The sequence below is a fragment of the Nyctereutes procyonoides genome, unplaced genomic scaffold, assembly GCF_905146905.1.
Source record: "Nyctereutes procyonoides isolate TBG_1078 unplaced genomic scaffold, NYPRO_anot_genome, whole genome shotgun sequence".
NCBI lineage: Eukaryota > Metazoa > Chordata > Mammalia > Carnivora > Canidae > Nyctereutes > Nyctereutes procyonoides.
The window spans coordinates 39496992-39512343 of NW_026575135.1; the positions used below are offsets into that span (position 1 = coordinate 39496992).

The 15352-nt window shown below is 46.6% G+C and overlaps 1 protein-coding gene across 5 annotated transcripts in view; it reads left to right on the forward strand.

The window, feature by feature from the left end:
* Window positions 1-7661: 7661 nt before the first annotated feature.
* Window positions 7662-15352, forward strand: part of NFIB (nuclear factor I B) — a 234621-nt gene continuing 226930 nt past the window's right edge. For all 5 annotated transcript variants that reach the window (XM_055302607.1, XM_055302609.1, XM_055302608.1 and 2 more), the window contains exons 1-2: window positions 7662-8360; window positions 14520-15051. In XM_055302607.1, the coding sequence (XP_055158582.1) occupies window positions 8331-8360; window positions 14520-15051 (562 nt within the window). In that variant the 5' untranslated portion in view covers window positions 7662-8330. The remainder of the gene's footprint in view (window positions 8361-14519; window positions 15052-15352) is intronic.

Consider the following 15352-nt stretch of genomic DNA (forward strand, 5'->3'; position numbering starts at 1 on the left):
CTAAATAAATGTCATTTCTGCTTTACAGGTTGACCTATAGTGCTGGATTTCCAGGCCGATGCAAACATGTACTTTTTTTTTTTTTTCTAGTTTAGCAACTTTACTTTTATGGCGGGAATCAGTTGGTAACGTTGTGAGCCCAAACTGTTAAACGTAGTATTTTCCCTGCTTAATTCCCTATTTTCTCTCCTCCTCCCAATGTTGGAAAAATTATTGTACAAATGATGTTTTAGTTGTACCCTGTAGTCCATTCTCTTTTTTTACAGCAATTTTTTTTCGTTCACTTTATGGTGAATATGCACAGCTTTGTTATGTATTCTCATTAAAAGTGCATTTTTTTTTTTTTTTAGATCAGTGAGGGTAGTACTTTTATTTAGTTCTGGGTAGTATGTTAGCAGTTTTTAAAATCAATATTTGTTCCCAATTTAGTGTCTCCCCCCCCCTCCCGAAGTTGCAGGATCAAACTGTTAGTCCTCCCACACCTCTCTCCCCGTCTTAAAAAAGATTATGATGGATTTCTTCCCGCTCCTAATACTTTTAGTCCTGCTGGTTTTGCTCTAGGATTTTTACCCCTGTAAGTATGTGTGTGTGTTTGTGTGTGCGCGCGGGCGCCTCCCTTTTCCCTTGTGCTCTCTTCGCCAGTACGTCTGGGACACATTTTAATGCACAATATCCCATCCATTAAGTTGTGGTTGAATGCGGAGTGTGTGAGGACTTGGCAGCTTTCAGGTTGAAGGGGGCGGGGAAGCCAGTTTCGACTTTGACACAAGATGCCGAAGTGGCGTGATTGGAATTATTATTAGGGCTGTGAACATGGCCATCTTCTCCTCCGGTTAGAAGAACTGCCATTGAACTTGAGACGGGACATAACAAGATCTCCAAGTCCCGCCTCCTCCCCCCCCCCCCGCCCCCCAGTACAGTAGCTGGCAGGGAAAAGGCGCCAAAATACACAAGATTAACTCTAACGTTCTTTGAATGAATCTTATAGCACCATCTTTTGTAATTTTAATTTTCCAACAGGCGGGAAAAAGTTAACTTTTGAACCCATCCTTGAACAGACATTTAAATCAGCTCTAAAATGGAATAAATCCAGAAAGCCATACACGCATGCTTATGTGGTTAGAAAAAGAATGCACGTGTAAATAAGCAGGGTGCATGTGTGTATCTGACTGGGGAGTTCAAGATTTAATCAAAATCAGAATTGGTGTGACTTTTGAGCACCTTTACTGTAGGGGGGAGGGGGGAGAGAATCGTGAGGCTAAGAAGCTGACCTTTAAGCAGCCTAAGTAAAAACTGCAAAGAGTTGTGAAACACAAAACGTTGTGGTTTCCAGTTTTACATTTGAGGTTTGATGTTTTCATTTAATGGTATGAGAGATGGAGAAAGCTCCAGCGCTGAAAAGTCCCTATTAAATCATATGTGGGCAAAGGTCAAGCACTCCAACTCACTGATACAATATACTGCAGATTCTTGCCTAACTGATGGGAAGCACAGGAAAAAGTGCTTGGGCAATAAAAGTATTAGAAGGGTAATTATCGTCGTGGTTGGGACTGCATTCTTGTGCACTGGGAAAAGGTTTTTACTGGCCCAGATGAATTTTAAAGCTGAGTATTGTTGAAAGCTGTTTTAATAGGAAATTGATTAGCTGAGTGTTTCAGACAATAAATGGTGACAGTTTCATTGTTTGATGTCCAAAATAAAGTCTTTTTATTCTTTAGCAGACATAGACATCTATTTAATTTTAATATGATCAGACCGAGCAGCAGTAGCATAATTATGAGTGAATATGATGTCACGAACATCTGTAACTTTGCTTTTAGAGTTTGTGACATCACACGATTTGACAATCTTATTGCTTTGAAATTTAACTTACTGTATTGTTAAAACATTTCAGAGATAAAGTTTACTGAACATATATTCTGTGTAGGCCCAATTGTCTTTTCTATTTGTAATTTTGCAATTGCTTGTTAAATTTTAATTTGGAAGTTAAAATGCACAATTCTGTTGTTATGTGTTATTTTGACTCTGAGACAGAATGGCAGTTTTCAAAGGAAGAATTCGAGAAAAGGGTGCAGAAAGTTTGAGTTTCTTTGCAGTACCCCTTCTACAATTTTTAGTACAGAATGTAAAGGCTACTTGGCTATTTTGGATAAAGCTTTTGAAACATTTCCTTAAAACAGATCTGTTTTCATGTCACAAAGGCATATGTAGATGGACAACCAAAAAAACAACTTATATGTAGAAATAGAATGACAGTATAGTTTTACTTTAGAGGTCAGCTCTTTTGAAAAAGGACGAAATAGCTGTAGTTGAAATAACTACAACCTTCTCAGTATTAGCAGCGAAGAGACTGTGTATTGAGACTGTGTGTAACTTTTGAAGTATTGTGAGTGAAGCAAGGCAATTATTACCATGATTTTCAAGGTTTAAAATAAATCATGCAAAAGTTACAGGCAACTGCTGACTTTGTAATCCGGGAGCAAATGTCTTCAGAAGTTGGGAATCTCCGTTGATGAACTGGCTTCATCTCTGTAGAGAAGTGAAAACCAGCTAACCTTAATAGAGGGATCTGGCCCAGTCACTGTTCAGATTTAGTCGTAGCTTGTAAATGTGCCCGAAATGTAAGCACACTTAGTGGGATAGTATTTTTTTTTTTTTTAACAGTCGAGTACAGGCATTTCAGCAGCGACATTATTAACAGCGTCATTTTTCTCATTTAGTTTTGTCCTCAGGGGACACCAAACAGCTCCCAGAGGAGGGAAGAAAAGTCCACGGTTATTTATTCATTTCAGTGAAAGGCAAAGCACTGGCGATGGGGGGTGGGGAAGCTTAACCAGTTGTGAATTTTCTAGGAGGGAAAAATTGCTACCCTAATTTGACAGTAGTAGTTTAAGGGCTGAGAGAGCTGGGCATGATTTTGCAATTCCCATCAAGTGCAGGCAATTTCAGTACTTGTTGGTTGTTTATGTCTGTGCTTCTGAGTGGATTTTTGGTGTTCCTGCTTGTGGATATAAAACTGTGTTTTCTGGGCTACACATGTATGATTTTTGTGGTTCATTTGGAAGAAGGAAGGGTCCCTGGGCATGGTGTGGTGGATACTTGCAGTTTTGCAGGCCTGTTTCCTGGGGTCAGGAGGTCATCTGTCTCTTTTGTATTTAGTTTTAAAATATTGATATTGGCGATGCAGCCAGGGTGTGTGGTTGTTGAGCCTTCCCTCAAATCACATTCAAGAGCTAAAAAAAAAAAAAAAAGTCATCGGGTGTATTGAAAATGACAGCTTTGTTAAGCTCCAAGAAACCTTTCCCTAAACTGCCCAGGATTTGCAACCTGTCACTGAGTTTTCTTAGAAGGGAGAAGGTTAAAAGAAAATCAATATTGATAGGTACTTGAGATGTCAAGTCCTCTCTGGAGGTCAGTGAAAGGCTCCAAATGGGTAACTTGCTTAATTTTTCAAGTATACGATTGAGTTTTGAAAAATCCAGTCTCCTGAAGCACTGGCATTCTTTTTGAAATCAACCAACTATCTGTGAGAAAAGAAACTCCCCCCCCCCTATACAGTGGCAGGGAATAAGTGATATAGGGAGGAGATCTTTAGTAATTCTGAAATATCAAATATTTCTGCTGCTGCAGGAGGCTTTCAGTTCTTTCTCCGTCCTCAAACCAGATTTTGGGGTGAATGCAATTGGCCTGTCATTACCTTTCAGTGTGGGAGAGAGAGAAGAAAGAGTTTAGGGAGAGTCTAAGAAGTGTTTGGCCCATTTTGATAGTATCAGAAACTTCTCAGAGATACTTTAAAACCACTCTTAATATCATGGCACAGACATGCTGGGAAAAAGGGAAAGTGAATAAAATGCATGCACTTTCTCACTTCCTCTCTCTACTCTTCTACCTGGGATTTAGGAGATTGGTACCTCTCAAATCAAAGATAGTGGGTGAGCATGCTGAGAGAAGCCAGAAGTCCCATACACCCAAATCTACCAGACAGACTCTTTTTTACAAAAGGCTCCTTTAAAGTTCATCCTGAGAAGGCCAGTAGTGACCTTGACATTGGCTGGAGAAGAAGCAGTGTTTGGGGGGTGGGGCGGGGGTGGGGGGAATGTCAGCTATCCTGCCCCATGGCTGGGAGGCCTGAGAGGACAGTCAAAGCCATATAAACTGAGCACCCAGTAAGCCCTTCCAGGATATCTCTGTTGCTCATTTTTTCTTCCCTTTTGATTTACCCCATCTCACCATTAACTCCTTTCTCAATTTCCCTTTTCTTGGAAACAAATCAAAACTCAAAACTACCAAGCATCCTTCATGCTCATCAGACTGTACCCAACCACAAGCGCTCTACAAACATGGAGCACCTGAAAGAGATCTGAACCCCTAAGTGATAGGCCTGGGAGGCCCCAGACATCTTCACTTCTCTGGGGTCTTACCTGGGTCTGTCGCTGCTTCTTCACCCCTGGTGCTGCTGCGGATTTGTGGGCTCTTCTGTGTAACAGTTGTCAATTTTTCGCCTTTCTTTTTTAAGCTTGTGAGAAACTTTTGGATGCAACCTACTTTTGGTGGCAGAGGGACATGGTTTCTGTTGGTAAGGAAAACTAATAGGGGAGGAGGGGTACGATGCCTGCAGACACTTGCCCAGGGCTCAGCCCTGGGCCTCTTTTGCCAGGGGACAGCGGCTGGTTCTGGGATCTCTGGCTGAAAGGAGCGCTCTCTGGGTGCCAGGATTTCACTGGGGGTGGTGTGGTGTGGAGGGAGGGAAGAAGGGAGGGAGGGAGAGAAAGAGAGAGATGGGCTCTGGATTTTTAAAGAGACCCCGAAATAATGGCTTCTCTAAGAGTCCAGGCATTCAAAGAGGTGTGTTCAAGGACATGAGTGCATTCGTGCCAAGGGGAATGTCTTTTATGGTAAATTAACTCCGGTTAAATTGAATATTTGTTCAAAGGGAAACTCCAGTAGTTAAAGCTGGTATTATCAGTAGCGCTTCCCCGCCCCCTCCCCTCAGACTGCGCTACGAGGGTGAGAAAAGGGAGGCAGCAGCACAATGTGCAATACAAAGTGATGCTTGGGGGGTTTTATTTTTAATCTAGGATGAGATTGCCTAAAGATTTCTGGGAGAGAAATGAGTATTTATTTGGATTAATCCCGACTGTCACCTCATTCCTTTCATCTATAAAGACTGTCGACTTTATCCTGGCTTTTCAAAAAAAGAAGAAATGACCCACACAAAGGATATTAGCGTTGTCAGAACGCGGACTAGAGGTTTTGCCTCCGGGGTAGCAGGGAGGCTGCTCCCCGTGGTGTGTGCCCTGAAGGGTTAACTCGAGGGAGTTCTCGAAATTTCCCCGACTTTACCTGTCTTCCCAGATCCATCGCTCCCCCTCTCCCCGGTCTCCTCAACACCCGCCCCCCGCCGCCCCCCAGCGCCTTTCTTCTCTGGGCCCTGGGTTTACGGGGGCTGCAGCTGGTAGACTTGGCAAGCTCGCCTCATTAAGAGCGCTCTTTGAAAACGGACTGTGTTTGAGCATTTCCCTAATGAGGACAGGACGGGGTTAAAAAGTGACCATTTCATGGTTGACTTGAACCTGCCTACTTTTCTTGATGTGTCGTCGTGAAATGCTTGATGTGGATAACTCCCACTTGGGGAAGGAAAAAGTCACTGGTTCCTTCAGGTCCGCTGGGGGGACGGGAGGGCGGGGGGGGGGGGACGGTGGGCAGAAGCGGGAGAGAGAGAGAAGGAAAAGGAGAAAAGTTGAGGAAGAAAACCGAGAGGGAGGAAGAGGGGAAGAGGGAAGGAGAAGCGGAGCGCCCCTCAAGACCCCGACCGCACAGTTGGGAGCAGAGGCGGCCCCGCCCTGGGGCTGGGCACGTCGAGGCCCGGTCGTGGCCCCAGCCGCCCCCGGCAGCCCCCAGCTAGGTAGACGCGGAGCCCCTGGCACTGCACTCACTTTTCCTCCCTCCATTGTCTGGACAGCCTTTGCTTCCACCTCTTCCCCACCCACCCCTTGCCGAAAACCGGAATTTGGGGGGCGGGGAGGGAGTGAGTGTGTGTGAGTGTGTGCGTGTCCGCGCGCGCGCGCCTGCAGGAGGGTGCAAGGCGAACCGCCTCCCTCCCAACACCCGAAATCAAGTTCATTCACTCGGGACCCCGCGGCTCGCGGCCGGGGTGGGGGCGGGGGCGGGGGCGGGGCCCGCCGCGCGGGAGCGAGGCCGGCGCGGCCGCCCCTGCAGGGCCGTAGCAGCACACGCACCCTGCTCGCGCGCGCGCCCGCCCGCCCCGCAGCTCCGGCCGCGCCGCCGCCCCGCCCTGCCTGCACCCCGGCGGGGAGGGAGCCGCTTTCCGCCGGCGCCCCGGGCCCCGGGGGGTGGGGATTGGGAGCGAGCCAGCGGGGCTGCAGGAGGAGGAAAACGGAGCTGGCCGCGGGAGGAGCAGAAGGAGGAGGGAGCAGGGGGCGGCGGCGGCGGCGGCGGCGGCTCGGCCCGATCCTCCCGCTCCGAGCGAGGCCACGTGCACGGGGCACCCCCGGGAGGGCGGCAAACCGCGGCGAGGCGCGGCGCGCCGCTTCTGCCGAGCTGCCCCGGGGCGCGGACCCGCGCCGGGGAGACCCCGCAGGCCCCCGCCCGCGCCCGCGCCCGCGCTCCTCAACTACTTGAGCCGAAGTTCGCTCGGGCCCCCGCCTCCGCGGCCCGCCCCTCCTCCCTCCGGCCGCCGGGCTCCGCGAGCCGCGCCCGCCCCGGGTGCGAGAGTCGGCGCCCCAGCCTGGGCCCCGGGGCGGCCTGGGTGTGAGGGAATTTTCCATTCGTTCCTTTCTCGGGCCCAGACCGGCTCAGTGCTTCTCCCACTCGGATGTTCCCGCGGCTTAGAGAGTCCGCGGCGAGCACAGAAATACCTCTTCCAGGGCGGGTTTTCGGGGGTGTGTATGTGTGTGGGGTGGCGTGCGGGGAGTGCGGGGCTTGCCCAAAGGGCGGAAAGCAGGTCTAGTTGGGGGGGGGGGAGTCATGGTTCTGTTGCACCGATATGAGACCTTTAACAAATGAGGGGGGGGGAGAGAGAGAGGAGAAGAGAAAGAGAGAAGCAGGAGGAGGAGGAGGAAGGTGGGGGGCGGGGGGTGTGGAGAGGCTGGTGCAAAAGGAATGCGCGTTTGCAGGAGGAGGAGTAAAGCGATGATTGTGTAATTAAATAATAAAACAATCCTTAAGTCTGATTTGGAGAGAGCTCGAGCGGGGTCCAGAGGGTGGAACCGGTGAAATTTTCAACTTCCAAGTTTTGCAACGAAAGAAAGCGAGAGAGGGAGGGGAAAAAAAAAAAAAAAGAGCCCAGAGCAGAAAAGAGAGGAGTTTGGAGCCGAGCGGGAGAGCGGGATTTTATCGTTTGGGATTTTTCAGGAGCTCGTTCCGACCCCCCACCCCCACCCCCGCGGGCTCTGGGCAGCGGCGGCGGCGGCGGCGGCGGCGGCAAGCAGCAGCCTCCTCGCTCGGCCGGGTCAGACGCGGGGCGAAGCGGGCGGGCGGCCGGGCGGGCGGGCGGCCGGGCGTGGAGGAGCCGGCGCGGGCGGCGGCGGCGGCGGCGGCTGCAGCCGGGGACCGCGCCGCGAGCCTCTTCCGCCCGGGAGACCTGCGCCCGAGCCCCCCCCCCCACCCCGGCCTCTCCCTTCTCCCCCCACCCCGCCCCCACCCGGCCCTCTCCCGCGCGCGCCCCGCCACCCGCGCGCACTCGCTCACGCTCCCCCTCGCGCACACACATGGTCGGCTCGCGGCAAAGTTTCGCCCGCGGCCGCCACTCCGGGATCCTGCCGCAGTGCTCGGGGCTGTAACCTTGAACTTTCCCAGCGCGGTGACACGGTCTCCTCGCTCTCCCTCCCGCGCTCTCTCCCGCGCCCCCCTCCCCGCCTTTTTTAAAAAAGCATTTCGCCACCAACCACCACCCCAATCCAACCCGCAGCGAACCTTCGCGCACCCCCTAGCCCCCAACAACAACAACAACTGCAAAACAGAAAATAAATCCCCAAACCCAAGCGAAGAGCAGCCAACACCGGCGGCGGCGGCGGCGGCGGCGGCGGCGGCGGCCTCGGCGAGCAGGGCCAGCGCGCCCGGACTGCAAGAGGGTTAAAAGTGTAGATTGGATTTCACCCCGGGAAATCCAGCACGCCGAGTGAACTTGAATCTTTGGCTATTTATTTATTTGACTGGGTTTGTTGTGAAGTTGCGGCGATCCGGCGCAGAGCCCCGTCCTGATTGATCGCATCGCGGGGCTCAGATGACTGTAAAATGAATAGATGAAATTCTGGCTTCTCGAAGATTTTCTTGGGCATCTCCGGGAAAGTGCGTTTTAAGGCGAAGTCATGATGTATTCTCCCATCTGTCTCACTCAGGTACATGTCTCGGTCGCCGTCTCGAGCTTCCTCTCCGGTCCGAAATGCCTTTGTTTTGTTTCGTTGCTCTCCTCTGCGGACCACCAACGGCCTTGGTGACCCTCGGGACACCCCAGCCCCTCGCAGAAGTGGCCCGGAGTTGCGGCGGGCTCTGCGGGGCGGCGTGGGAGCCGGCGCGCGGCCGCCCGTCCGAGGCCACCCCGCGCGCCCAGCCCCGCGCCCTGGGCACGGGGAGCAGCAGGCGGCCGCGCGCCGCCGGGGCGGCCGGACCGGGCGAGGCCCCGGGGGTGGGCAGGGCCCCGGCCGGGCAGCGCCAGCCCAGCGCCAGCGCCAGCCCCTGCCCCTGCGCGGCCCCCCGAGAGCCTGCTGCCGCGCGGCGCCCCTGCCCGGGTGCCCGGGTCCCCGGTGCCCGCGTGCCCGCCGCCGCCCCTGTGGGTCGCTGGGGCGCGGAGACGGACCCTTACGGGGGGAGGGGGGGGGACCGAGCCTCATAAACAACTAGCGAACTTGGGCGAGGGGACTCCAGCGCGAGTCCTTGCGGGCGCTTCTGGACTCCGCTGCGCGGGCAGTGGGCGGGCGGCGGGGCGAGTCGGGGGTTGTGGTCCGGAGACCCGCGCCTCGGCTGGATTTGGGGATCTGAGACTCCGGTCCGCCGCGATCCGCACTTGGAGGTTTCCAGTGACCACACCACAAAGCCAGTCTTTACGTTGACACGAGTTAGTTGGTGGTGGTGAAAGTTACGGACTCTAGGACATGTTCATTTTCTGGGGACCTGTTCCTATGGCGATATTTGGGCGTAGCTCCGAGGGCAGACAGTAGTGCTGGAAAAGTAAGGTCATTTTTTTTTTTAAATTCACTTTGAAAATTGTCCTAAGACTTTAGGAACAGCGTTATGAGATAAAACCTTGGCTTGATACGTTTTTAGGAACACAGTGTACATAATTTTAAACCAGACGGTCAAATGGAAAAGTGGTGAGACCCGAGCAGACTTACCTGGGGGCAGTTTTCATCGCTGCCCAGCTAACTGACCCATTGGCGAACTAACTGAATATCTTAGCCCAGAGTGGTTATTTAAAGCATTATTTTAAACCTCGAAAGGTGTGGGACTGTGGACTTCAGCTCTTAGGAGGAAGTGTCCCCATTTGTAGTTGATAAGCATTTTCTTGGACATTGGCGTGGCAAACTACGCGGTTAGAGAAGTGTCGCCAGGTCTTAGGTGTGTTGCAATTTTTTTTTTTTTTTAGATCCCAACATCACGATGATGCATTTTTATAGTGGACAAATGATTAAGATTTCAATTGTATGACAATTAGAAGCCATTGTGATTGGAAAGGACCGAGGCATTCATAAATTGTGAATGAAGATGAAAACAATGATAAGGCTTATTCAGTGATTGGATACAGTCCTGTAGCTTTTTGGCTGACACATTTTTTATTGTTTATATTTTGTTTGGCATCTGAGTATGATTAACTTAGATATGGCTATTTTCAGCAAGTAACGTGCACTTTAATTTAACAAAACTGGAAAAATGAGTTGCTGAGTTATTTGTATTTTAAAAGGTATGAATAATGGCCAATAAATATGATGATGAAACTGTTTCAGGTATAACAAATTGCCTTCAGTTGTAAAAGTTACCTTTCTTATTACCGATCAGGATTTTTTTTTTTCTCTTTCTGGTAAACCACGCTCGTTTGGCATTATTTTTACATTATTGAAGCGTAGTTCAAATAAAACAAATTGAGGTAGGCTTTTTGGCTTACAAAGTACTGCATCACTTATCCTCACCTGTAAAGGACTGCTTATCTATATTAATTTATATTTCTAGCATCAGCTGCTCAAAAACCTTGCTAGCGATTACACTGCATTTTTTATTTCCTCTAAATATGCACTGTAAAGTCACTAGTTTTATCTTAATTTCTGTAAGTTGGAAATAACATTGCAGCATCGTGACATATGGAATATTAGGAGCATATACAGCATGATCATTCAGCTATCACATTAGTATTCAAGAACACATACTTAACCAACACTAATTCATGATGACTAACATTCTCTCTTGTTTTAATAATGTAAATGTAGGTTGACGTATTAAAACAGTTTTTTGGGATTTAAGGCCTATACTCCAGAAGGAACTGTAGCTTCCCAATTCTCATTTAATATACCTGTGACTTTATAGGTAGGTAATGTAAGATGTTGCAGAAGTAAGGGCACATTCGCGATGTTACTCTTATATTAGACCAGTAGTTCAGTTTTGTGTTGTAAGAGTCTACTAGCTATAGCAAAATGTTTTTTAGGATGTGTACATACAGAATAGAGAAGCATTCCTAATTGGTTGAAAACTTTAGTGTCTCAGTTGCAATAAAGTATCTAGGTTTTAGAAAGAATTTTAATTCAAAAGGAGCTACAGTTACAGTTGTTGATATTCAGCAAAATGTTATATAAAAGTGTCAGTATATCCATATAAGTCAGTATTTATATTTCAGTATAAGTCAGATAGGAAAGGAAAAATAAAAACCATCATATATGATTTCATATTTTGCTTTTTGTAAAAGTAATGTAAACCCCTCATAAAACTTTTACTTGGCATGATTGCATTGAATTATTAAAATTTCAAGTTCTTCGTGGGACATAGACATATTCTTGATGGTTTATTGTTATATATCAGTGCCCCAAGAATATCTAGTGTTTACTCTTCTACCTCTATATTGGTCTTATTTTCCATCCCTTTCATGGAAACCATTGTTTCTGTGAAGAAAAATAAATATTTCTGGTGGAATTAGGATTGTTTACTTTTACCTTTGCTATTTGTAACTTGGTTATTTATGTTATCAATTTAGTTCAACTAAAGGAAGTTTAAAAGAGGAATGTCAATGAATTTTAATAGAAATTCTGAAAGGGTGAGATGACATATTACCTTAGTACAGAACCATTAGATCTTAGGTCACTTATATGCTTAGCTTAAAAAACAAAAACAAAAACAAAAACAAAAAACGACTTTCCTAATGGTTTAAAGTGTTATTATGATAACCTATTAATTAGGACATTTGAATACCTTTATCACTTCTTTTTTTGGATGAAGACAGTTATTCTCCTTATCCATGTCACTCAAAATTACTAAAAATATATTGCAACTCAGTGTTAGAAAACAGTCATATTTGGGAGATGACATTTAAGGCATCTTAATACAGAAGTGTATGTGACTTATAACAAAGCTCTACTTATCATCATTTTTTTGGAGGCTATGTCTCCTTGTCAAGTGTTTCACTTGAAAGGAATCCACAGAATAGTAAAACACTGAAGCATATTTATAAGGCAACTTTATGGGCTGAGAAAGTTTGCTATTTCTATTTGTCAATAAGAAAAAAAGTATGTTTTAAAACATTATTTGGCAGCATTGGCAATAAACTAAAGGCAATCTAAAAAAAACATTGTTTTGTATGCATTTGCTAAGAAATTCCAAATTCAGTTCTCAAATTTGTATTTTGATGGTTTAAAATTATTTATTAAAATTTTTAGATTTACTACATGACAGATGATTTGAAACTCAAACAGATTTAATCAATAGTATGTTTGATGTCTTTATAAGAAAATGAAATGTCACTGAACATAGTACTTAAGGATGTAAGCATTTAAGAGTTACCGCACAGTCTAATCGCTGTTGCAATAATATAGCATTTATAAAAGCGTGGCAAGGGTAAAATGAATGAGACAAAGCTCCCCCCCTCCCCGTATCCTTTACATTCTCAACTCCTTAGCTGATGAGTATGTATGTACGTTTTTTAATCATATCAGTAAATCATGGTAAGAGTCAGATTATAGGAAGTGAGTTCCCGGAGCATGTTCGAGCCCACATTTCCTTAAGCAGGGCTTCCTTTGCATTATTTCTAAGGGGGATAAACAAAGTTTTTGTAGTTACAGTGAAAGCCGAAAGCATGGCATCAGAAAGTATATGGAGCTAGGGAGGTCTTATCATGGGCTGTGGTTGCTGTGAGCAAGGGCTGCCTTCCCACACAAAGAACAGATTGTGGTTTAACTCTTTCCATGGCCTACTTTAATATGCTCACATAGTAACCGAATTGTTCAAATCTCTGCTGGAAACTACTGATCGGTGTAATGATTTCCTCTATGGCATTTGGTTATGCCTCATGCTGTGATGTAATCATCTGCATTCTGTATTGTTAGAAAATTTTGATTTATACTCATTCTGCCACAGGACCATTTTACAGCAATATGTTAAAACCCTTGATAACTGCATTATTGATTGGACGGGACATACACCTTTTCCGTATGTGAAACACGTACTGTGAACACGCCGCAGTCTTCAGCATTGAAAACTTGAATTTCATCGTAAAAATGGATTCAAAACCATAGGGGATTTTTTTTTTTTTTTTTTTTTGTGGACACCTTCTTTGTTAGAGTGTCATGAGTTGCACTTTCTTCATCTTTACCCTCGTGGAATTCATCAGTCTGCTGGTTAGATTGAATTTATTCCACATAATTCAGGGTGACTAGCTCTCATATGTAAATTCTAAGTTTTGGAATACGATAAGTTAGAGAAAGTTATTTTCCTGGTTGGGGTGACAATACAGTCAGTGTGACCAGAAAAGTCGCCGCAGTGGAAGTTCTTATTTGCTTCAGATCCTGGTTTATAGCATGCATACAGTATGCCTGCACAGGATGTTAGCTCTTTCTCTAACCAGTAATAGGCCTAAGCTTATGAGACAGGTTTTACCTATGGCAGGAAGTAATGAAACACTAACTGCTTTGGGAAGTAACTTGAAATATCTGTAGGTAAAGATTATCTGCCATTCCTCCCTGCCTCCCTCCCTTAAAAAGGCTTAGATGGAACAGGCAGTAAGAATGCAGGAACCTAAGGTAAACCACTTAATTCAAAAGACAGGATACTGTGCAATCTATACACGTGCAGATTCACAAGCCATTCATACATGCACCCACAGTCCTGCCGGAGAATTCACATGCGTAGCAAATGAATTGTATTGATTCCACAAAAGCAGTAAGTGACCAGCGGTGCACTCCTGGTGTCACCCTGCCACCGCATGCAGAGACACAAAGCATGTAAAGTTGGTGCCAAGTTGCCATTTTTCATTGTTCACCTCAGATTGATTTTTAAGGGGTTTAGAATAATTGCCACACTCATGTGATCGGTTAACAAATTAACTGACTCTGTGGGGCTTCAGGTTCTGTAGGAAAGCTGCCGGAAGAACATTCAGATAATTTTTGTTTTTAACTTTAGAAACTTTTATTGAAAAACGAAAGAGTGTGTCTGTATGTCTACGAGAGAATCGGAGAGTGTTTGTGTGGTGTGTGTGTGTGTGTGTGTGTGTGTGTGTGTGTGTGTCTTGGAGGCTAGTGTTGGTGGTGCAGGGAGAGAACGCACTGCTCAAAGTATGGAAACCTTCTGTTCAGGACACTGATACGACAAGCTGTGTCCTTTGCCCACTTTCCCTCACTGTATACCGGTTTCTCTAGTTACCACTCTTGGAATGGTGCTGTTTCAGTGTTGGAATGTTGGACGTTTGATAAGAAAATGGATCAAGTTTAATGGCGCATGCTCTTTGTGCCACCAGCAGCCTCTTGCTGAGAGCATGCTCCAAAAGCGGGAACTGTGTGGCATTGCACTGAGCATCTATATGCTTTGTGTTTCTGTGCCACAGAGAAGAGAAATGAACTGTGGCATCGCTCCTGCCTTCTGAACAGCTCTGCTCCGATTAAAAAAAAAAAATCTCACTGTGTTCTTTGTAAAATGGTACTGCTTAGTGTTAGTTGGTCAATCAAATATTTAAATATTAAATTAGATGCCAAGCACCTTGGTTACTTACATTTTAAAGAATGTAGGATGCACGGTGGGAATGAGGGGGATGGGGCCAGAGTAGAAATACAAATATAAATCTTATTGTCTTTTGAAGAGGCAGTATCAACCTGTAAATTTTGGTGGAAAAAGGGACTGCTTGGCATACTTTATTTTCTTCTTCAACTGCTATTTTGATCATTTTAAATAAGAAAAGAATGTTGTTTTTGTGCATAACTTTTTGTAGGGAATTGGGGAGGGATTATAGTTTTATTTATTTATTTTTTTGAGCCTTTAAAACTAAGCTGACTGTGTATATCTCCTTCTTCCCCCCTCTTCATCTTCCACAGGATGAATTTCACCCATTCATCGAGGCACTACTTCCACACGTCCGTGCAATCGCCTACACTTGGTTCAACCTGCAGGCTCGGAAACGCAAGTACTTTAAAAAGCACGAGAAGCGAATGTCAAAGGATGAAGAAAGAGCAGTCAAAGATGAGCTTCTCAGCGAAAAGCCTGAAATCAAACAGAAGTGGGCATCCAGGCTCCTGGCCAAACTGCGCAAAGACATCCGCCAGGAGTACCGAGAGGACTTTGTGCTCACCGTGACTGGCAAGAAGCACCCGTGCTGTGTCTTATCCAATCCCGACCAGAAGGGTAAGATTAGGAGAATCGACTGCCTGCGACAGGCAGACAAAGTCTGGCGTCTGGATCTAGTCATGGTGATCCTGTTCAAAGGCATCCCCTTGGAAAGTACCGATGGAGAGCGGCTCATGAAATCCCCACATTGCACAAACCCAGCACTTTGTGTCCAGCCACATCATATCACAGTATCAGTTAAGGAGCTTGATTTGTTTTTGGCATACTACGTGCAGGAGCAAGGTAGGAGCAGATTGTTCTTTCTTCTGGTACGGCAAACACTGCCCACAAACCCCTTATACGGAATATCTGGCTTGGGTTGAATGGTCCTCGAGGCCCCTAGATCTCCTTCACCCACTCTGGGTAGAGTGGCCGGCCCTCTTCTCCTCCCATGTCCACTGCCATGTGCCAGCCATGGACATAGACATGGAGCTTTCATACTCAGATAGGCATGGGTATTTTGCAAAAGACCACAGAGAGATGCGTTTTCAAATGTCTTTGAAATAATATACCTTTTTAAAGACACAGAATGGTCTGCAAAGTA